Consider the following 23622-nt stretch of genomic DNA (forward strand, 5'->3'; position numbering starts at 1 on the left):
TGCAAAACTGTCCACAGAGCGGGCAGGAATGCGGGGGCAGGGGGGTTAGGAGGACATGGGTTGCATCTGGAGGCTTGGCACCAAGAAGCATGCCCTGTGTCCTCCTGAAATTCAACACAACTGTAAAGGGACGTGCAGGACTGTCGTTTTGACACGGTCAGCGGTGTATCTGTCTCCAGGTCTTTACGCTGTCACGTCCTCCAGTGGAGACGCAGCATCATCATAACCCTCCTCAGGCACAGACTGTCCATCCGTGAGGCTCGCCACCTCTCCTGAAACGGGCACACGAGATATCATGTCACCACACTGCCCAGAGGCCGTATCTGGCCTGTTAAGTGCCCTCTTGTTAGGGAGGCAGACACACGTCACCGAAAAGCACTTGACAAAGCATCTGGGCACCAGGGATCCTCAGTCATCCTGGCACAGCACAGGGGCCGGCTCCACCACACCCACCTCCCGGCGGACCCGCAGCCGGCTGGGTGCCGCAGAGCGGGCGCGCCTCAGGTGTCCCCACATCGCGGCTCGCCTGCCAGGGCCCCAGCAGCCCGCTCTGCCCTCACTGCTCTCCCCACCATGGGGCCTCACACCCAGGTGCCCTGTGCTCAGCATCCCCCTCCTGGTGGGCCCTCCGGAGCTGGGGACACACCCGCCACGACCACCGTGGCCGCAGCCTGGCCCTCCTCACCCGGGGCCCCGTCCTTGCCCTCCAGGATCTCCTCGTACAACGCGGCCAGAGGCAGCTCCCCGATGACGTCATAGGTGGGCTCCCCAGGAGACACCTCTGCACTCCCCAGATCTGAGGCGGAGTTGGGCAGGGTCACCAGAGCCAAGTGACGCCGCCGTGAGGGGGCAGGACTTGGGGCCAGGCCCCCAGGGCCATCCCGCCCCGGCCCCACCCCCTCCTCAGGAAAGCCGGGTGCTGCTCCCCACTGAGCTTCAATGTGGTGCCCAGGTACGACACCCTGGGGCTCAGCTCAGAGTCCCAGGGGCCCGAGGCCAACTCATTTCTAAGTCATTCTCTTTGGCCAATAAAAGGCCACCTCAGGGACCCAATACCACCTCTGAGTTTCCACTCGTCCCTCCCAGGCCAGCTGCTGGGACTGTGGAATGGTCATACCTCTCTGCTGCACGCAACGCAAGCTCCAGAGGCCCAGGAGGCCCAGAAGGCCCAGGAGGAGGACTCCGAGAACCGCCCCAAGGACTGTGCTGACCACCCTGAGCGTCAGGCAGGGTTCTGTGGCTGCCAGGGGCCCAGGACCAGGCTCTGTGGCCGCCAGGGGGCCGGGGCCGGGGCCAGGCTCTGTGGCAGGAGACCGTGAGTAGTCACATGGTGGGTGAGGCATGTGCAAGCCACTCAGTGGGAGACGGTGGCCCCCAGGGCCCACGCCCTTCCCCTCAGGGGCCCCCATGTGGCTTCGGAAGTGCTGGGGGAGGCATCTGCTGAAGCCTGCCAAGTAGAGTGCCCCAGAGTCGGCCAGTGTGAGTGTGGGGGCCCCCAGTTTCTGCTCTCATGGGGCAGTGCCCCCTTGATAAAAGTGACTCTCGTGGCCCCCAAACAGAGGCTCAAGAGGAGCCACAACAGGTGACTTATGGGCACGGGGTGAGACTTCTGCCAGGAGAGGCTGCCCGTGGGATGTGCTGCTGCAATTGTTACTGTGGACCCTTTTGTGCTCTGCAAACAATGAGGTGCACAGCTTGGGAATAAAGACATTGTCCAAAATAACAGAGGCCACCACATCGCCCTGGACCAAGGTGACACTACTCCCCAAGAGCGAACATGGATTGTGGGTAAAAACAAGAGATATCCCCAAAATATTAGCAGAAACCAAAACAGCCTCTTATCCCAGGAGACTGCCACCACCGGAGCCGTTTCCCAAGGCACAAAAGGAATAGCGCGATTTCGGCCGCCCACTCACGGGAGCAGACGACGCCCGCGTCCTCCTTGTGCTCGCAGTCTGTCCGTCCCCACGGCTCCGCCGGGCAGGCCCACAGGGACGCCTCGCTGCCACCGCACCCCACCTCGTCCAGCCACACGGGGCCCGAGCCTGGGCCAAAGGCCGCCCCCGCCGGGGCGCCCACGGCCCGGCCACAGCCCAGCTGGCGGCACACGACCTCCGCGTCTGCCAGGTCCCAGGAATCGTCACACACGGTGCCCCAGGAGCCGGCGCGCCAGAGCTCCACGCGGCCGGAGCAGCCGTCCTCGCCCCCGCGCACGCGCACGGCGCCCTCCTCTGCAGACACAGGAGCCCGGGTCAGCAGGTACCGGGCAGGCCCCACAAGGGACAGGAAGGGTACAGGGCACACACCTGGGCAGGTCTGAGATGCAGAACAGTTGAGGGTCTCTCCAGGGTCCTGAGGAACTGAGCCCTCCTTCTCTGTGTAAGAAATTAGGGTCCATCTGATATTTGCAAGGTGAAATGCTTCGAATACTGTGAAATACGTTTCTTTCCCTTTTTCTTTTCCCATCGCCAAGAATTTCTGCTTCTAAAGCAGGGGTCCCAACCCCCAGGCTGCAGACTGGTACCGGTCTGTGGCCTGTTAGGAACCGGGCCGCACAGCAGAAGGTGACCGGGGGGCGAGCCAGCAAAGTGTCATCTGCATTTGCAGCCGCTCCCCAGCGCCAGCATCACCGACTCAGCTCCACCTCAGATCATCGGGCATCGGATTCTCACAGGAGCACCGGTCCCCGGGGCCACAAAGGTTGGGGACCGCTGCTCTAAAGGAAGAGCACTATATACATTTAGCCAAGGGGAACCCATAGGTTGAGGGACCCTACACTGTCCTCAGCTTCTCCAAGAGGGACATTCTCTACCAGAAACCTGTAGAGCCATGGTCAAGGGCATGGCGGGCAGGGGACAGGAGCAGGAGATGACTCCAGATGACCCAGAACTTCAGATGGCTCAGACCTTCGGGGCAAGGACGGGCCCCTTGTGAGACCAGCGCACCCCAGAATTGTAAGGTAAAGTGGAGGTGTTCCTCCCAGAGAAGAAGGGGCCCGGGCTGTGTTCCCTAAAGTGGATGCGCGACAGGATAGCCCTGGGGCACCGCCCCCCAGACGGCGAACACACATAGCCCTGCTCATCACCTGCACACACCACCCAGGCTTCCATGTCGCTGGAGCAGGAGTGCTGGTCCCAGGGAGACGACGGGCACTGCCACAGGGACGTGTCGTGTCTGTGCCGGCACTGCACGGAGGTCACCCAGAGGGCCTCGGGGGTCCTCTGGGACACTGTCCCAGCCCGGGGCCACCCATGGGGCCCACAACCCAGCTGCTGGCACAGGACTCCCAGCGAGGCAGAGCTTAGGGTCAGGCAGAGGCCACCCCAGGACCCGTTGTAGAACACTTCCGGCCGTCCGGCGCAAGGGTGGCTGCCGCCCTGCAGCCTCAGGTCGGTGAGCCCTGCGCAAGGAGAGGTGGGTCAGCGGGCCGCCCCTGGGGCGTCGGGTGGCGGCGGGAGGCCGCACCCACCTGCGCAGAAGACGCCGGCGTCCTCCTTGTGCCCGCAGTCGTGCCGGCCCCAGCCCCGCGACGGGCACTGCCACAGCGCAGACTCTTCGCCCCCGCAGCCCAGCTCGTCCAGCCAGATGGTCCCGGTCCCCGCACCGAAGTGCGCGGCCCCCGGGGCGCTGAGGGCGCGGCCACAGCCCAGCTGCCGGCAGACCACGTGCGCGTCCCGCAGGTCCCAGCCGTCGTCGCACACGGTGCCCCACGCGCCCCCGCGCAGCACCTCCACGCGCCCCGCACAGCGGCCCGGCCCCGCGGCCAGCCGCACCCGGCGGCTCCCTGCGGAGAAGGGCCCCCCGAGTCAGCGCGGCGCCCCGCAGCCCGGCGGGGGGGGGCGGGGCGGGGCGCGGCCCCCACTCACCAGAGCACACGACGCCTGCGTCCCGCGAGGCCCCCGCGGCCACCAGCAGGGACGCGGACACGTTGCACTGGCTCAGGCGGGTCTCGGTGCCCGCACAGCGCGCGCGGCTCAGCGCCACGCGGACGGCCCCGCGCCCGGGCGCAGGCGCGTCGTAGGCCCGCTCCGCCTCTCCGCACCCCAGCTGCCGGCACACGACGCCGGCGCCACGCAGGTCCCACGCGTCGTCCAGGACGCGGCCCCACGCGCCGTCCAGGGACACCTCCACGCGGCCATCACAGCGGCTCTGCCCGTCCCTCAGCCGCAGGGCGTCGGGGAGACCTGGGAGGGACGGGGGAGGGGCCGGCAGGGTGTCAGGCGCCGGGACCTGGGCCTCGAGAGGGGAGAGGGGGCCCCCGCCTCCCCCACAGCCCCGTCGTCCACTCCCAGCCCGCTCTGCCCAGCGCTCCTGCCGACCCACCTGAGCAGACCGCGGTGGCGGCGTTTCCCGGGTCACAGGCGGGGGCCCCCAGCGTGCCCACTGGGCAATTCCACAAATAGGGCTCTGTCCCCACACAGTGAAACACGTCAGGCCAGATGGGAGCGTCCCCGTCCCCAAAGTGGCCTTCTCGAGGTGTGGCCACCGCGCTGCCACAGTTGAGCTGGTGGCAGAGGACAGTGGCGTCTGCTAGGTCCCAGTGGGCGGCACAGAGGGGCGCCCAGGCGCCCTGAACCTGGAGCTCCACTCGCCCCTCACAGCTGCTGCTGCCGTTGACCAGCCGGAACCCTGCGGGGGAGCGGGTGTCAGCACTGCTCCCTGGCTGGCAGGCCGGGTCCTTAACCACAAGCTCGGGCAAACAGCGCCCACTCTCAGGCTGAGAGCAAGAAACAGCTTTGCCCCGTGAGGCGGCTGTAAATAGTGGGCAGGGCACACCAGAATACACCTGTCCACCACCAGTTGTGATCACCAGTTGTGATTACACTGGGGAAAACAGGCAACGTCAGATTTCCAGGACTCAGCAAGGTAAGCGAAAGCAGGGAACACTGATAAAAAATGAAGTTGAGGGATGCTGCCTCCATGCCAGCAGGACGGGACACTAAGGCAGAATGTGCTGGTCTGCAGAGTGGCCGCTTCCCCTGAGCAGCCAACACCCGAGGGAGCAGCAGGGCACCGGGGCCCCACTGCCCCGTGTCTGCATACACTGGCGCCTGGATCTCAGCATGAGCCTGAAAGGTCACCCACACCCTGTAACTGGGAAGGAAAGCCTGAGATAGGGCAAAGGAGCAAGCTGTGAACTCTGTCTCTCCCCTAAACAATGGTTAGGTAGCCTGATAAAACTGTCTTAACCAGCTTTCTAGAAATTCTAGTATCTAATCAGAAAATTACAACTGAGAAACACTTGATGAAGCAAGAAGTTGGCAAATTTGCCTCTGGCAGGCAAGAAATAAATACTAAGGCAAAGTTGAAAATTGGCCTGCCTCAGCCTTGAAGGTGTGATCCAACAAAGAGCTAACCTGGAAAGACCAAAAGTTATGAGCTTCGTTTGTTTATTTTTGGCTACAAGCATTTAAGAAAATCTCTGTTAAATTGCTATCTCACCACTGAGATAAAGAAAAAAGGACCTCAGTGGTCACACACGACAAAGAATAGAGCCTTTACCAAAAGAGCTTAGAGAAGTCACTAAGCAAACAACTGTAACCCCACAACACTTAGCAAAAGACCTGGGGTGGGGAGAGGGTCTGGTTTTCAGAGCTGTCATTTTTAATACTTTAAACATGTCCAGTTTTCAACAAAAAGAAGTAAGATATATGCAAAGTATCAAGGAAGTATGGCACGTTCACAGGAAAAAAAAAATAGAAACTGTCCCTGAGGGAACTATGTCATGAGACCTACTCGACGAAGACTTTAAATACACTGTCTTGAATATGCTCGAAGACCCGAAGGGAGCGGGCAGTGATGTCTCCTCACTTAGGGAACTCCCATAAAGAGATACAAATTATTTAGAAAGGAACCAAAGGGAATTTCTGGAGCTTAAAAGTGAAATAACTGAACTGAAAGATTCACTTGAGGGGTCAAGAGAAGATTTAAGCAGGCAAAAGAAAGAAACAATAAACAAGACCAGCCCACTGAGATTATCCAGTCTGGGGAGCAGAAAGAAAGAAGAACGAAAGAAAATGACTAGATCCTAAAAAACCTGTAGGGTAGCAGCAAGCATACCAATGTACAAATAAAATGAGTACTAGGAAGAGAGGAGAAAGAAAGAGGCAGAGAAAATATCTGAAGAAATAATGATAAAAATCTCTCCACGCGTGATGAAAAACATGAACCAACACATCCAAGAAGCTCAACAGACTCCTAGCAGACTATATCCCAAAAGATGCACGCCGAAATACATTCTCATCAAACTGTCGCGCCCCAAATACGGAGTCCTGAGAACAGCAAAAGAGAAGTGACTTGCCACGTAAAAGGGCCCTCGACAATTTTAACAGTTGATTTCTTATCAGAAACCATGGAAACCATGAGACAGAGGGATGACATACTTAAAGTGCTGAGAGAAAAGTTGTTACCGCAAAACCTACATCCACCTTAGCTATTCTTCAAGAATGAAAGAAAAAAGAAAGCAGAGCTGAGGGGATTCATTGCTGTCCTAGAAGAAGCGCTAAAGGGAGTAAGTACTTCAGGCTGACATAAAAAAACACTCGACAGTAAGTCAAGGCCGTACTATTAAATAGACAACACTGTTGAAAGTGATTACGTAGGAAAACACGAAGCCAACATTATTGTATTGGGGGGTTAATACTCCTCTATTTTTCCTATATGTTTTAAATGATAAATGCAAAAAACATTAATTATAAATCTATGATAATGGAACACAATGTATAAAGATATAACTTATGACAATAAATGTATAGGAGCAGGGATTATACATACTATTGAAGCTAAGTTGGTTTTAACTCAAACTAGAGTTTTAAAAATTTAAGATGTTATTATTGCCAGGTTAACCACTAGGTAAAAATCTTTAAAATGTATCCCCCCCACCAAAAAAAAATGATAAGGGAGTCAAAATGGTAGACTACAAAAGTCAGTTAAACACACAGAAAAGGACAGTATTAGAAGAACTGAGAAACAAACAAACAAAAAATGCATAACATATAGAAAACAAGTACCTAAATGACAGAAGAAAATATTTCCTTATCGGTATTATTTTAAATGTAAGGGGATTAAACTCTCTAATTAAAAGGCAGAGAAAGGTAGAATGGATTTTTAAAAAAACGTTGTCCAACGATATGCTATCCTGAATGAACCACTTTGGATCAAAAGACAGAACAGGTCTACAGTGAAAGGCTGAAAAGCCTAGCCATGCAAACATTGACCAAAAGGGAACTGGAGTAGCTATGTTAATATTAGAATAAATTGACTTAAAAAAAAGAAAAAAATGGACTTTATGTTTGAAAAAGTTACGAGACAAAGATTATATACTGATTAAAGGGCTAATCCACCAAGAAGATGCAATTATAAATATATGCATCTAATAACAGCCACAAAAATTGACAGAATTGAAGGCAGAAATGAATTATTTAAAAATTATAATTAGAGCCATTAATATCTCATTTTTACTAATTATTAATAATGAATAATACACATAGGTCAATTGGAAAATAAAGAACTAAAACAACTAAACCTCAAGACATACAGAACACGATGCTCCCCAACAGCAGCCGGGTACACCTTCTTTCCAAAAGTTCATGGAACATCCACCAGGACGGACCATATTTGGGGCTACAAATCAAGTCTGAGGAAATATGAAAAGATTGAAATCATAAAAATATCATCTTTGACTACAGTGGAATGAAGCTAGAAATCAATAACAACAACAACAACAACAAACTGGAAAATTCACAAATACAACACTCTCATAAACAACCACTGGGTCAAAGAAGAAATCACAAGGAAAACTGAAAATACTTTGAGATGAATGGAAATGAAAAACAAGATATCAAAACTTCAACAGATTGAAGCAAAAGAAGTGTTCAGAGGAAAACAGAGTGGCAAACGAGGGATGCTGCCTCCACGCCAGCAGGACGTGACTATCAGAATAATGACAACAAAAGTTTATTCTTTGAAAAAGTCGACAAAATTCTCAATTTAGCTAGATTGGCCAAAGGGGAAAAAAAGAAAAAAAAAACAAAAAACAGAGACGACTCAAATGACTAAAATCAGAAAAGAAAGTGGAGGCATTACTACCAAAGTTACAAAAAGGAACATAAGTGAACACTGCGAACACGCACCCCAACACATTAGATAATTTACATGAAATGGGCGAATTTCTAGAAACACACAAAGTACTACAAATGACTCGGTAAGAAATAGAAAATATGAAGAGGCTTTAAAAAAGTAAAGAGAATGAATCAGCAAACAAAAATCTCTGAACAAGAAGAAGCCCCATACCAGATCGCTTCAGTTCACTAACGGAACAAAGAGAAAACCAAACATGAACATCTCAGTTGATGCAGAAAAAGCATTTGACAAAATTCAAGACTCTCATGATGAAAACACTGAACTAGGAAAAGAAAGGAACATTCGTCAACATGATAAAGGGCATTTATGAAAAACCCACAGCTAACACGCTCCATGGCGAAAAACTGAAGCTTCCCGCGGAGGCAGGAGGAAGACAGGCACGTCCGCTGTCACCACCACTGTCCCACACTGCCAGGGATGTCTGGCCACAGCAGTCAGGCTAGACAGAGACATTGGAGGCCTCCGGACGGGAACGGAGGAGGGAAGCCTGTCTGCACTCATAGAGACGTGGTCTCTAGAAAATCCTTCCGGACCACAAAGAACGATTAAAGCAAATAAGCCCAGCAAAGTAAAGGGTTCAAGATCAGTACAGTCAGCTGTGTCTCTCACTCTGGCACTGAGCAGTCTTCGAGGAAGTTAAGAGAACAATCAGGGAGAACTTACTTTCCCCTGAGCACCGCAGCCCGGCGTCCTGGCCGTGTCCACACTGGTGCCCAGGCCCCCGCGGGCACTGGTACAGCAGGGACTCGTTGCCCGCACAGCGGAAGGCCTCCGTCCACACGGGCCCAGAGCCCGGGCCGAAGTGGGCACCCCGGGGCCTGGACACGGCGGAGCCGCAGTGCAGCTCCCGGCACACCACGTGGGCCGTGGCCTGGTCCAGGTCGGCGTCGCAGACGGAGCCCCAGGTCAGGCCGCGCCTCACCTCCAGACGCCCAGCACAGGGGTGCTCGCCGTCCACCAGCCGGGCCTCGGTGTGTCCTGGGGGAGGAGGCGCCTCAGAGGCAGGCCTCTGGGGAAGTGGCCGCCTGCTCCACCCCACAGGGAGGAGGCTGCAGGAGGACCAGGACCACCCAGCCTGGCCCTGAGGGGCCCGAAGGGAGCGCCAGGGTTCCTGGGGCCTGCGGGCCGGAAGGGCTCCCCCCGCTGCGCCCCCCGCCTTCGGCCGCCCTCGCCCTTGGCATCTCACTCAAATTCTGAGAGCAAATGCACAATCCCAATCCCACCCGCTGAGCCAAGAAAGCAGACGCTGGAGAGAGCCACCTCCCTGCGTGACTATGGACGGGGTGGGGGTGCGGGCAGAGTTCTGGGGATGCTCCAAGTTGCTCTCCTTCCCCGGGCAGGGATGCCAACCGATGGGCAGGGGGCGGGCACACTCGTCTGCCTCTCTTCTAGGCAGTGGACCTCCCATTAGAACCCCTCCCAGCTGTGAAACGGTGCTCCCCTCAGAGGCCCGGGGCTGGCGTCCCTACCTGAACACACAACCTGGGCTTCCGTCAGAAAGTTGCATTGGTACCAAATGTTCACGTCGAGCTTGCAGTTGAAGACGCTGGACTCTGTTCCCTGGCAGGTCACGATCTTAGGGCTCCGGTCTCCAGGGTCCTGGATGTTGTGGGGTCTGGATGCCTGGAGTGCCTCGCCACACCCCAGACTCCTGCACAAGACACTGGTCTCCTTCGCCTGCAAGCCGCACACCTGGACAAGGCTATCTGACAGATGGAACTGTGGGGTCCCGGCACAGGGGCTGCCTCCTGCTTCCAGCCTGACCGTGGCCAGACTCCCACCTGCAGGAAGCACAGAGGCCGGCCCTCCTTACCTGAGCTCCATCTCCCCCTGGACTGGGGCATATCCCCCTCCGCAGGCAGTGGCTGGGGACCGGAGAGAGGGGTTGGCCTTTGTCTGGGCGGAGCCGGCAGCCTGTCCAGCCAAGGACCTTCCTCCCTCCAAGGACCACTGAGGAGGGGCGGGGCGAGCAGCGTGTCCTGTGCCCTGGGCGACGGCCGGAGTGCACAGCCAGACGAGCTCCGAGGCATGGGGAGGCCTCGCGGGGCAGAGGGCCAGGGCCACAGGCCTGAGCCCATGGGAGAGGGAGGCCGGGACCCTTCACTGCAGAAGGTTGCATGGTCACCACTAGGCCTCACGCCAGACCCAGAAAGGGCTGCCCTGGGCGTGCGACCTGCAGCTGGGGACGCGCAGGTGTTCCTCGCGTGTGCCATCCCCGCCTTCGGAGGGGACACGGCTGTTCGCACGGGGTCCTCGCAGTGTGGGTCTGAGGGGCTCCGCCGGAGCTGCTCGCGGTTGCGGGGTGGGTGGGGACAGGGCTGGGCCTCACCTGAGCACTGCACGACGCCATAGCACTCACACGCGCAGCCCCGCACCGGGCCCCACGGCCCCAGGGCGCAGTCCCACAGCGAGGCCTCGGTGCCCGCGCATCGCAAGCCCTGCAGCAGCAGCAGCTGGGTCTCCTCGTACCACACGGCGTACTTGGGCGCGAAGCGGGCGGTGCCGCAGCCGAGCTGCCTGCAGACGACGGCCGCCTCGTCCAGGCCCCAGTTGTCCCCGCACACAGCGCCCTGCCGCCCGGCGCGCTGCACCTGCACCAGGCCCTCGCAGTGGTTCCAGCCCTTCAGCAGAGCCACGGAGTCTGCCGCCTGGCCTTCGGAGCAAACACAGCGGCCGCCCGTGCCAAGCTGAGCTCCGGAATGTTTCGTCCAGAATTTTCAAAATTAGAAATCTAATTTTCGCCTTCCATCCCAATTTGTACCCTTAATTTCAATTTCTTCACTTTTTCTCACACGTCACTGACGGTGTTGATGATGGCCATAAAGTCAAAAGTTGACAAAAACGAAAGTCTAAGGACCGTTTTCTGTGGAATCTCCAGCTACGGGCTCAGCCTCCCACACACATACGTGTGGGTCCCCTCGCTTTGCCTGCGAAAGGCTGAGGCTCCCAGGATGCACACCCCTGAGCTATGTCATCCCCTCCCCTCTGGACCCGGGATGCCGAAGGCCTGCAGACAGCAGCACTCACCTAGAGGGAGGGTCCAGCAGGCCAGGAGGAGGGGCCACAGCCTTGGAGGGGACAATGCCATTCCTGGTCCCCTTCGCTGCTGCAGCCACTCCAGGCATAGGCACAGGGGCAAGTGTGTTCTACCCAGTTTGGGAGGTGGCTTCCAGCTCAGTGGGAAGCTGTTCTGAGGAGGAAGCCTGTGGGCCCCACCCATCTCCCCAGCAGTATCGGAGCTGTCAATCAGAGCCGTCCTCTGCCCTGTGGGGGACGAGCTCCCCTGCCGGGCCTGAGCCCAGACAGCGCCAGCAGCTGAGGCTGGGCTTCCTGCAGAGCAGGTGCCCAGTGCAGACCCAGGTGGGAGACTGACAAAGGAGGGACAGCCTCAGAGCCAGGAGCCAGGGCTCCAGGGGAGACACGCTTTTCTCTGCCTCACACAAAAACTGAGTTGAAGAACAAGGATCGAGCCCAGCTCCTCTGCTCCATGAACAGACACAGTAGTTTGGTCAAAACCCATAAAAACATGCCTGATCTGTAGCCGGCACTCATAAAAGGTGCACACACCTCTCTGTGAGCATGGTGTCCTTGAAAAGCAGCCTGTAAACAGGAGAGGAATAAATGAGGGAAGATACGTAGGATGGGATGCGAGGCAGCCATTTAAAATGACGTCAACTGCATGTTTCAGGGGGAACGGGAAGCAGGATGTGCACCCGAGACATTACTGTACCTCATGCTTGTATCTGCATCTGTGCAAAAAAACGTTCTCCGTGGATGTAAAGCAAGATGCTGAAGTATTCACTTCTGAGTGACTGAATAGCATTTTTTAATTTTTCTTGGGTCTATGAGTTTTTAAATTTACAAGAGTGTGTATTGTTTTGTAAGCAGAATAACATTTCTAAGGTTACTTCCCAAAAGATATGCCAGAGATCATTTTAAGAGAAGGCAGCTCAGGTCTTCAGAGCAGCGTGGATTTCCAGAGAAGGCAGGAGGCCCCCTCCAGCCCCTGCCACACCGCAGCCTGGCAGCGCGCTGAGCCACACCCCCAGCTCAGGCCTCAGGGGCACACAGCCCTGAATGCGTGCGGCCTGGGTGCCCAGGGCAGGCGAGGGGGGCGCTGTGCGGGGAAAGGTGACGGACCCTGCACCCTTCCCAGAGCCCCAACCTTTTCCAACTGCTGGGCTGAGGTCCTTTCTCTGTTACCCCTGTCTTCCAGGTCCCCTGTCCCATGCTCGGACCCCAACCCCACTTCCTGCCAGCTCACTTCTCTCCCTCCTGAGCCTGAGGACACCCACCCCCTGCACACCTTCCCCCATCCCCAGGGACATCCAGCATGCACCCATGAGCCAGGTGGGCCAACTCCTAGGGCCAGAAGGTGGGCCCCGTGTGTGCACAGTGGTGCAAGGTGAGCTCAGATGTCCAGGACATCCCTTCTCGTCCTACAAGGCCCCGTCAGGAGCTGCTCCAGCCACGGCCCCAGAACCTGGACACTTGCCTTCCTCACCCTGCCTCACCCCAGAGGCTCTGTCCAGCCTCTCTGGACATCACCCTATTTCCCTTGTCAGGGCTTCCTGTGCAAAAGGGACCTTCAAGTTCATCTTCTCCAGCATGGTGGGCCTCGAGACCACGTGCAGCACCTCTGACAGCCCAGAGTGGGCACAGGGGAAGGGCTGGAGGTGGGGGAGGCAGTGCTCAGAGGCCCTGAGGGGAACACTGGGAGGTCGCTGGTAATTGCTGGCACCAATGGGTAGACCTGCAGGTAAGGGACTCAGGATGACTGAACCTGGTCTTCTGCAGGACGCCGACCTGGGAGTGGCAGCTGAGAAAGATCCAGATGCGGACGGGTGCGGTCATCTGCAAACCTGTCCCAGGCCCACACGGGGAAGAGGATGCAGAGTAACATTTCCCAGAAAGGGTGTGGCAGAGGTGTGTTAGGGGAAGCCCTGTCAAGGTGGGTGTGGTCAGGGTGTGGTCAGGGGTGTGGTGATAATGGAGTTGTGGGGTCATCATGGGGCAGCTGCGAGTTCTGTAAATCTGGCACAACACCTGAGCCAGGTGGGTGAGGTCTGTCTGCCTATGAAAGATGAGGCGGCCGGAGCTAGTTTATGGGTAGCCCCACCCCACACCCCTGGAGAACCTGCAGGCAAGAGGACAGCTGAGGACAGTCCATGCGCACAACAGAGCTGGTGGGGTGGACGGGCCCAAAGCAGAACCTGGGCCCTGGTGGGTGGCTGCGGGGCATTTCTGCGACCCGTTAATGGATGAATGAATGAGTTCCAGGAAGTTTAATGATATCACTTTTAGAAAGGAGGAAGATGAAGGCCCCCAGGGGACCTGGGTTCTCCCACACCCTCTGGTCTCGCTGATGTCCCCTCACGGCCAGCTCATGGCCATCATGTCCTGGGGCCACCATGATCTTTCATGCTAGCCTGAGCTTCGAGGCCTGGGCTGTGAGGACCTCCACCTGCATTTAAGGAGAAAGACGTGTATCGGGACCCTCAGCAACTCCTCAGGGCCACCAGGACTTCTTTGCCCTGCTCTGTCGCCATACCTTGAAGCCAGAGAGCCAGCCAAAAACTGGACAGTGCGAGCGGGGGTGAGACCAAGCTGCTTCCCACACCGTGCCCCCTCTCACCCTGTCTGCTCGGGCCCTGCCGACCAACGGAGTGCGTGGACACAAACACACCGAAATTAAATTCTAGGGCCCTCCCTAAACTCCACATCTGCCCCCAAGAAGATTCCAATGTGACGACGACCGCGTTCCCCAACACCCAAGCCTCTGATGGGAGTGAGGGTTACGGACACAGGGACAGGTGGCTCTAGGATCTTTAAATGTAGGCACCGGCCAGAGCAGGGCCTCGGGCGTAGAAGCAGCAGAGTAGCAAAAGCACAATGGACACCACGGCACACAGATGCACACCTGCAGGGCTCAGCGGCAGCCCCTCGTCCTGGTCCTGCTCCTGGTCCTGGTCTTGGTCCTGGTCCTCGTCCTCGTCCTGGTCCTGGTCCTCGTCCTGGTGCTCATCCTCGGGGCCATGCTCGGGCTCCCAGGCGTCGTCATACTCCTCCCCCCTCACCAGGTCCCAGGACACACTGGGCCCCTCATCCTTCTCCCACATGGGGACAGCTCCGATGTCCTCATAAACCCCTTCCGAGGGCAGGTTCCCCAACATTCCAGAACCTGCAAAGGCCACACCAGAACCTCTAGGAGGGCCACTGCCACAGTCTAAGCCCACTGCTGCCAGCCCCCCGCAGGGGCCTCTCCTGCGTGCCAGGACCCCCTAGACCCCAGCCCCTCCTGCCGCAGCTCCCAAAGGAACATGTGCTTCTTGGGCACCCAGTCATGTGCCACTGAGGAGTCATTGCGGGGAAATCTGGGTGGGACCTGGCACACAGAGCAATGACCAGGACAGAGAAGGCCTGCAGTGGGCTGGGGTCTCAGCACACCCCCAGCCTCCCCATCCCCAGGGCCTGTGTCAACCTCACCAGCCCAACCCACCTACCCGTGCAGGACTCTTGGCGGCGACACCACTGTGCTCCCAGGACCAGGGCAACGACGCTCAGGATGGTGCCGAGGACCAGGCAGAAGGTCATGGGCAGGACGCCAGCCTCCCGGGCAGGTAGAGGGGCCAGGGGAGGGGATGGTCCTGCAGAGACAGTGAGAGGCGGGTCTTCCCTATGTGCCAGCAGGGCCTGGGGGATTGTGACCTTGGGCCTGGGCCACCTGAGCCTCTGAGGAGGGGGAGGGGAGGTGGGCCTAGTGCCGCTCCCCCCATAGAGGGTCCCGGGGCTGAGATCGGGAGGGAGGAGACGAGAGGGCAGCTTTAGGACCCTGACTGGCTCGCTGCCTGCAGCTGTGACTTGGACACACACACACACCCAGTACTCAAGAGGCCACGGGGCACCAGGGCCAAAGCCCCAGACAGCAAGGAAGACACCCTAGAGGTAGCCGAGTGTGGCTTGGGCCTGCTGTCTCCCCCAGGGCTCTACACCCTGCTGGCACAGTGGGAGGGGCAGCAGTGAGCCCCAGAGAAGGGGCGTGTCCAGCACCGCAGCCCCACTGGCCTAAGGACGGGTGACAGGCACAGGAGATCCAAGGGCCCCTCACTGCAGGGCGCCTCTGGGTCAGGGCCAGGAGGAGCACACGTACGCGATGCCGGCGGCCCGGAGGTGGTCTCCCGGTCACCTGCGGGAGAAGGGGCGGGGCCTAAGGGAGAGGCCGAGCGCGAGCAGCCGGGACCCTCAGCGCAGCAGCCCAGCCCACTCGGCCCCCACAGAGGCAGCCCGTGCGCCACCCGGAGGGTCCCGGGCCAGCCTCAGGGCTGGCCTCTGGAACACCGGGTGGGGGATACTGCAGAGGAACCCCAGGTGACCCCTCTGCCGCCCCCGCAGCACTGCCCTTGCTTCCCGCCCACTCACGGGAGCAGACGACGCCCGCGTCCTCCTTGTGCTCGCAGTCTGTCCGTCCCCACGGCTCCGCCGGGCAGGCCCACAGGGACGCCTCGCTGCCACCGCACCCCACCTCGTCCAGCCACACGGGACCCGAGCCTGGGCCAAAGGCCGCCCCCGCCGGGGCGCCCACGGCCCGGCCACAGCCCAGCTGGCGGCACACGACCTCCGCGTCTGCCAGGTCCCAGGAATCGTCACACACGGTGCCCCAGGAGCCGGCACGCCAGAGCTCCACGCGGCCGGAGCAGCCGTCCTCGCCCCCGCGCAAGCGCACGGCGCCCTCCTCTGCAGACACAGGGGCCGGGGTCACCGCGCAGGCGGGGCCGAGGAGCCGGCGGCCGGGCGCGCGCAGGTACCTGGGCAGCTGTGGTTGGAGGAGCAGCCGACGGCCTCCCCGGGATCCTGCGGCGTCTTCCCTGACGATCCTGTGGGGTTAAGCGGCGGCAGTCCCAGTGTGAACGCCCCGGGACACTTCAGAATAAAGTTTGTGAAGCCCAAGGGACCCCCAAGCTCCCAGTCATGGGCCAAAGGCCGCCCCTGCAGTGACCTGTCGGGGTGCGAATGCCGCCTCCAGGCCCCCCAGAGACCCCTGGGGCCTCACCTGCACAGGTGATCCAGACCTCCTCCTCACGCGCACAGGAGCGCGGGTGCCATGGGGCCGAGGGGCAGTGCCACAGCGTGGAGTTTCGCAGCCCGCGGCACTCAATGTTGTCTACCCAGGAGGCGCCCACGCCAGTGTGGACAGGCCTGTTCTCCAGCCAGCCCTGCTCCCCACAGCCCAGCTGCTTGCAAACGATGGACAAGGAAGTGTCCTTCAAGGCGTTACTGCACACGGCGCCCCACGTTCCATTGTAGAACACGTCCAGCCACCCAGCACAGTGCTGGGTGCCACCTCGCAGCCTCAAGGCCACTGACTCTGGAAAACAAGCACAGTCAGGCCAGAGAAAGACCTCTGAAAGAGGAGGCCAGTCAACGTGTCTGACCAGGCAAGCCCCTGGCACTGTCCGTGTGTCCCCATAGCAATACCCCACTTCAAGGCTGCAGGTGGCAGTTGATCACAAGTAACCAGAACCAATCCCCAGTTTTAGCAAGTCTGTAAGCTGATTGTCCAGAAACCCAATCTTGGAAATTATTTGAAATACAGAATGATCTTTTTGCATAAGATCATCAATTTAGCAGCGATTGTAAAAAGTAAAAAGGAATTAGCCCCAAGCTCCATGTGCGAACAGAGCATCGGTCCCGGCTGGCCGGCGCCCACGTATTTTCATAACACCCTTGACCTATGTAATTCGAAAGTGGGATATGTTAAGTAGACTGGAATATCGACACATAATAGAGAATTAGACAATCCTTTAAAATGACATTACAGAGGTCCGTCATGCATAAAAAATATCTATACCAAGATCAAGAAAGTTGGATATAAATTGTATGTGACAGGGTCATAACTAAAAAATCTTAGAAAAAACGCAAGAAGGAAATACATCTATGACAGATCACAGAAGTGGCCACAAAGACCTCCTGCCTGTCTCCATGTCCCTTGCAATGAGCCAGTTTCCCACCCCCTGAATCGGGACTGGCCTGGAGACTTCGGCCAACTGAGTGAATGAGACAGGAGTGACCCACGCCCATGTCACACCTGGGCCTCTGCTCTTGCCTTGAACCGTGCTGCCAGGCTCAGTCGTGACAGAAACAGAGTGTCCCCCACTCCTGCCAACGGCCAGTCCCCAGCAGCAAGGTCCTATCGGTCAGCGAACAGCAGCAGTTGCCTGAGGGAGCCCATGGCACAGAGGGAGGACTTCAAGGAAATTAAAAATGCAGTGGCACACCGAGATGTACACCCCAGAATGAAAGACCAGAATTGACAGAAAGACCAGAATTGACATGGTAGCACCTGGAGACACTCTCCCAGAGAGCAGGGCCCCAAAAAATGAATGAAAAGGATGGCGAAGTTCCAAAATAATGAACCTCAGTGTTACTTCATAGAAATACAGTGACTTAAACAGGTGCGATCATCTAAGACACAGGCCGGGAAGTTTCCTAAAGTAAGGCTAGGAGCCAAACCAGACACCGCACTGGACGCGCGCCCTGCCTGGAGCGCTGCCTGGACCCCTCACTTGCTCACGCCCCCAGCAAAGGACACCACTCTGCCACTCAAGAATGACCGCACCCACACAAGAGCCACATGAAGAACATCAGCTATGTATGAGCCAAAAACCAGGAAAAAAAAGTCTTAAAAAGGCTCTGGAACTCTTCTACCAACCCTCTCAAATGCGTATCAAAAGAATTCGACACGGGAAAGCTGGCGCACCGCGTGGGGCGAGCCGGTGAGGAGGGGAGAAAGACCCCAGGGCGCCGGCGCAGGACCACCAGCGATGTGACCCGGAGCGGATGTGACGCCACAGGGAGGGGAAGGCACTTCAGTCGAGCTGCTGCAAAACCAGGCCCGGAGACTGCGACATAGTCCAGTGTGGGGCTGCACCCTGGGAGGGAGCCCCTGGGGACACGAGTGACCCCGTGGGCGCGGTGTGCGCTCGTTACCGGGAGAGCGGCATCATCGATATGTCACCGCTCGGGAACAGGACCGACCTGCGCAGAAGACGCCGGCGTCCTCCTTGTGCCCGCAGTCGTGCCGGCCCCAGCCCCGCGACGGGCACTGCCACAGCGCAGACTCTTCGCCCCCGCAGCCCAGCTCGTCCAGCCAGATGGTCCCGGTCCCCGCACCGAAGTGCGCGGCCCCCGGGGCGCTGAGGGCGCGGCCACAGCCCAGCTGCCGGCAGACCACGTGCGCGTCCCGCAGGTCCCAGCCGTCGTCGCACACGGTGCCCCACGCGCCCCCGCGCAGCACCTCCACGCGCCCCGCACAGCGGCCCGGCCCCGCGGCCAGCCGCACCCGGCGGCTCCCTGCGGAGAAGGGCCCCCCGAGTCAGCGCGGCGCCCCGCAGCCCGGCGGGGGGGGGCGGGGCGGGGCGCGGCCCCCACTCACCAGAGCACACGACGCCTGCGTCCCGCGAGGCCCCCGCGGCCACCAGCAGGGACGCGGACACGTTGCACTGGCTCAGGCGGGTCTCGGTGCCCGCACAGCGCGCGCGGCTCAGCGCCACGCGGACGGCCCCGCGCCCGGGCGCAGGCGCGTCGTAGGCCCGCTCCGCCTCTCCGCACCCCAGCTGCCGGCACACGACGCCGGCGCCACGCAGGTCCCACGCGTCGTCCAGGACGCGGCCCCACGCGCCGTCCAGGGACACCTCCACGCGGCCATCACAGCGGCTCTGCCCGTCCCTCAGCCGCAGGGCGTCGGGGAGACCTGGGAGGGACGGGGGAGGGGCCGGCAGGGTGTCAGGCGCCGGGACCTGGGCCTCGAGAGGGGAGAGGGGGCCCCCGCCTCCCCCACAGCCCCGTCGTCCACTCCCAGCCCGCTCTGCCCAGCGCTCCTGCCGACCCACCTGAGCAGACCGCGGTGGCGGCGTTTCCCGGGTCACAGGCGGGGGCCCCCAGCGTGCCCACTGGGCAATTCCACAAATAGGACTCTGTCCCCACACAGTGAAACACGTCAGGCCAGATGGGAGCGTCCCCGTCCCCAAAGTGGCCACCTTGAGGTGTGGCCACCGCGCTGCCACAGTTGAGCTGGTGGCAGAGGACGGTGGCGTCTGCCAGGTCCCAGTGGGCGGCACAGAGGGGCGCCCAGGCGCCCTGAACCTGGAGCTCCACTCGCCCCTCACAGCTGCTGCTGCCGTTGACCAGCCGGAACCCTGCGGGGGAGGGGGTGTCGGCTCTGCCTGGTGGCCAAAGCAGCAGGTCTCAGGCTCTCGCCTGCCCCCACCCCTAGGCTCAGCTCGCTCTCTTGCTGGGGTGTAGCCTCTTGTTGGCACACGCACCCCTGGCCAGAGGAACCCTGCGAGCTGGACTTAGAGCGCCCAGCAGGGTCCTGGAGGGAGGCAGCAGGAAAGGAGGCAGGCGAGTGAGCCTCAGAGCTCACCTCCCCCTGGTCTCACCTGAGCACCGCAGCCCGGCGTCCTGGCGGTGTCCACACCGGTGCCCAGGCCCCCGCGGGCACTGGTATAGCAGGGACTCGTTGCCCGCACAGCGGAAGGCCTCCGTCCACACGGGCCCAGAGCCCGGGCCGAAGTGGGCACCCCGGGGCCTGGACACGGCCGAGCCGCAGTGCAGCTCCCGGCACACCACGTGGGCCGTGGCCTGGTCCAGGTCAGCGTCACAGACGGAGCCCCAGGTCAGGCCGCGCCTCACCTCCAGACGCCCAGCACAGGGGTGCTCGCCGTCCACCAGCCGGGCCTCGGTGTGTCCTGGGGAAGAAGACAAATCCTCAGGGGCAGGTGTTCTCAGGTGAACAGCTCAGCCCAGAGCCACTGTCCTGGACCACAGGAGGATCATCTGTGTCCAGGCAGTGGGTCTGCCAAGTCCTGGACAGAAGTTGACAGCCATAGGCCCCTCTGCCCTGCACCCAGAACAAAGCAGGGGGCCCTGGTGGCTTCCCAAGGTCAGCAGTTATGGTCACCTGCTGGAGGTGCCCACGTGTGGCACATAGCCCCTGCCTGCCCAGGGCAGTGGAATCAAAGCCCTGTATAATCTCAGAGGCCAAGTCGAGACACCTTCAGGCCACAGTACCACTGCCTCTCGGGGGCAGCACGGAGGACGATCCGGTCATTTTAGCCGCCTCGTTCCAGATCTGTGAGGGCTGATTCACTCTCCCGCATCCGAGACAGGGCTGGGAGGCAGGAAGTCACTCCCCAGCCAGACTCGTGTTAGACACACAACAGCGTTATCTAAAAGGGCACAGGTGCTGTGGGACAACCGGGACCCCACACCTGCTGTGAGCCACCCAAGGTGCTCACCCCCTCGTCTCTGGCCACCGAACAGTGAGCGAGAGAGCCGCGGACTGTCAGAGCAGCCTTCTTCCCTCCCGTCCTCTCCTCCCCCCTCAGCCTGCTCTTGGCCTTGAAGCGGCAAGCCAGCAGCACTGGTGTCCTGGAGGGGAAGGGCAGCAGGAGCCGGGCATGGGCAGTGGGGGACGCCACCTGCGCAGACCACTTCGGCGTCCTGCCGGGAGCTGCAGCCCTGGCGGAGGTTGTTGTCGAGCCTGCAGTTCCGGATGGTGGGCTCGGTGCCGCTGCACGTCATGTACTTCCCGCGGCCGCCCACGTCTCGGCGGGAAGCCTGGAGCGCGGGCCCACACCGCAGCTCCTGGCAGAACACGGTGGCCTCCTCCTGGTGCAGGTCACACAGGCGATCCACCCCGTTCGCGTTCCTGATCTCGGGGAGGCCCGCACAGGGGCTTCGGCCCTTCACCAGCCGGATCTCCCGGAAAGTGCCGTCTGCAAGCACAGCACTCGCTCAGCAGGTACAGACTCCACTGGCCGTGTGGTCACCTGAGCCTGCAGCCTGCCTCGATGACCAGCTGTTTCTGCTGGGGCATGGCAGTCCCTTCCAGACACCCCACCCTGGGCCAGGGTCCGAGCCCCAGACCGGCCCTGCTCCTGCTCAGGGCATCAGCGCTGGACTGACGGGCACTCCTCTGATGGGGCGGTCACGAAGGGCGCCTCGCTCAGGACTCCCTCACAGGGCCCGGGCCGGGCGGGCGTGAGCTCACTGTCACGCTCTTAAAAATCTTACTCATGTGCAAACAAGAGCACCTGCCTGTCACTTGGCCCCAGGCCCCAATCCAGCAGGAGGCCCACTTCGGAGGCAGGACATTATGGGAGCCTCACAAGCTGTAGGTCACATAAGAACCCTAACACAGCTCAAGGCCCACAAGAAACACCTGCCGCCACTCGGGTGAGAAATCCTGATGAGATGCCCAGAGTGCCCCTCGACGAAGTGACCCCCGGCCTAGCTGCTCTTTCAGCGATCGGCTTGCTTCCTCTCTGTCCCGTCCCAGGTGGCACAGGACACCCAGGGTCATTCACTGCTGCACGCCTCACACCTAGAACGGTGCCGGGCAAGGATGCATGCCAGATGACAAAGGACAGCCACACGGGAGGCAGGAGGGACCGGATCGTCCCAGAGGGCTCCGATGGCCCAGTGCCCAGGAGGGGCCCCCTAAAGACCCCCGCCCGCCCTCCCGCTCCGACTCACTCGCGCACAGCGCCACCACCACCCACTGGTGGGGGCACGAGCTCCGGGTCCAGGCCCCGAGGCTGCACTCCCACAGGGCGGGCTCGTCACCCCTGCAGGACACGTTGTGCAGTGCGGGCAGCACCATCTCGCCAGGCAGCGGGACATACTTGGGGGCGCCCACAGCCAGCCCACAGCCCAGCTGCCTGCAGACCACAGAGGCCTCCGCCAGCGTCCACTCCCGGTTGCACACGTGTCCCCACTGTCCCCCGTGCCGGACCAGCACCACGCCATCACACGGACTGTGTCTGTACGCCAGCCTCAGGTCACCCGGTCCACCTGTGGAAGGACAGACCAGCCTTGGAGGGGCCAGGCCGTCTGGTGCCAGCTCTGTGCCTGGGGCCACCTCTAAGGCCTAACTGTGAGGCCTCCACCCCTGGGAGAGCCGGTCCGGGAAGGTGACCACGGGCACATGCCCCAACCATGCCCGTTCTAGGCCAGCCACGTCCCCTCATTTCCTCCATGCTTGACTCAGCCCATCCCCTGGGCTCCAAGCAGTAGGGCTTGGAGACAAGAGTCTCCAGGGCTATGTACTTTGGAGCCCAGACGCCCTCCTGCCCCAGGATATCCCGCCCACCTCTGGGCTGAGTGAGACCCAGGCAGCTGGTCGCGGCAGGAGGTCCTCACACCCCAGAGTCTCAGCATCTGCAGAGCCACCGCCTTCAGAGGGATCCATGGATGAAGAAAGGAGAAACTTACCGATGGGGACCGCCCAGAGAGTCACGAGAAGGGGCCCAACTCCCAAGGCCCAGAGAACTTCCCTCATGGCCCTTCCTCAGCCCCCAGGGCCTCGGCCAGCTTCTGCTGCTCAGCTGGAGCGATGGCAGAGATGCCGGTCCAGAGCCAAATATACAGACGCGGGAACCACCGATGGCCTCCCAGGACCAATGGGGACAGCGAGAGCCTCTCCTGAGCATATCAGGGGCTCTGACTCCCGGTTTGTGAGCTGAGCAGCCAATGGCCTTAGCAGCTCTGAGCACTGCCAGGCATGAGCAAGGGGCCCAGGCTGTGGGTTTCCTCCCATGCTGATCACTGCTGACGGGGCGGCTTTGCTCCGACCCCACGATCAGGCAGGTGGTCCTATCTGCCCACAGACACAGCAGCAGCAAATCCCTGTGTGTCTCTGCCCTCCGCCCAGGCCCAGTGGCTTCGGCTCCCCACTACAGAGAGGGACATGGTGACACCAGACATCTAGGGGCTGGTAGGGACTGAGTGGGGTCTCTGCAGCACCAGCAAAGTGGGATAGGCCAGGATGGCTTTGCAAGGGCTGTGACAACTAAATGTCACTGGAACCAAGTCCACAAAAGAAGGCAAGAACCTGCTCCCTAAGCCAAAACAGGTGACCACCTGCTGACATAGAAGACTTAAACACAGTCAAGAATCTCCTGACATCGTAACCAAAATGTCCAGTAGGCAAGTGAAAATCACTCATCACATAAAGAACCACAATTTGGTGATAAAAGACCACCCACCAACCGACGCCGACACTGAGTGGGGGAGAGGTTCCTCCGACAAGGGCTTCAAGCCGCGTTCACAACAAGGCTTCCAACGTAGACCGCAGAGTCTTCTGAAACAAATAGAAGCAGCAGAAAGTCTCAGCAAAGAAACAGAAGCTATAAAAATGGGCCAACGGCCAGGAGGTGCAGACACTGGCATAGTCATACTTTGCTGGTCAGGCGGAACGCAGTTCACTGTTCATCAAAACGCTAAACCCAGAGGAGCCCCAGGGCCCGGCAGTGTGCACCGGGGTACACCTCAAGGGAAAGCAGTCAGACACGAGAGCCCTTGGCTAAGGCTCCATTGACAGGCAATGTCGCGAGTGAGCAGGTCCATAGTTGCAGCAAGTGGACAAGGGGCTGCCTGGCGCTGGGGGAGGTGGGTGTGGAAAATGGCTGTTTATGGGCA

General features: G+C 59.7%; 1 protein-coding gene across 1 annotated transcript; it reads right to left on the reverse strand.

Moving 5' to 3' along the window:
- Positions 1-7: 7 nt before the first annotated feature.
- Positions 8-22486, reverse strand: SCART1 (scavenger receptor family member expressed on T cells 1). Its single transcript, XM_039835938.1, has 13 exons — positions 22417-22486; positions 21679-21996; positions 20622-20918; positions 19581-19889; positions 19032-19337; positions 18575-18892; positions 18178-18492; positions 16193-16507; positions 15948-16016; positions 1917-2231; positions 1118-1300; positions 686-796; positions 8-272 (listed from the first exon to the last, which is right to left on the reverse strand). The coding sequence occupies exons 1-13, from the start codon at positions 22481-22483 to the stop codon at positions 184-186; spliced, it is 3012 nt and encodes a 1003-aa protein (XP_039691872.1). The 5' UTR covers positions 22484-22486; the 3' UTR covers positions 8-183.
- Between the last annotated feature and the right edge of the window lie 1136 nt (positions 22487-23622).

This window comes from Pteropus medius, unplaced genomic scaffold (genome assembly GCF_902729225.1).
Source record: "Pteropus medius unplaced genomic scaffold, Ma_sr-lr_union100, whole genome shotgun sequence".
Classification (NCBI taxonomy): domain Eukaryota; kingdom Metazoa; phylum Chordata; class Mammalia; order Chiroptera; family Pteropodidae; genus Pteropus; species Pteropus medius.

Excerpts from the sequence above, each read along its gene's own strand:
- SCART1 (XM_039835938.1), bottom strand. The coding sequence starts at position 22,483 with ATGAGGGAAGTTCTCTGGGCCTTGGGAGTTGGGCCCCTTCTCGTGACT. Across the intron at positions 20,919-21,678 it reads GGTGGTGGCGCTGTGCGCGA|ACGGCACTTTCCGGGAGATC; the intron begins GTGAGTCGGAGC and ends CTGTGCTTGCAG. Across the intron at positions 1,301-1,916 it reads CGCGGGCGTCGTCTGCTCCC|AGCCTGGCCCCGGCCCCGGC; the intron begins GTGAGTGGGCGG and ends CTCCTGCCACAG.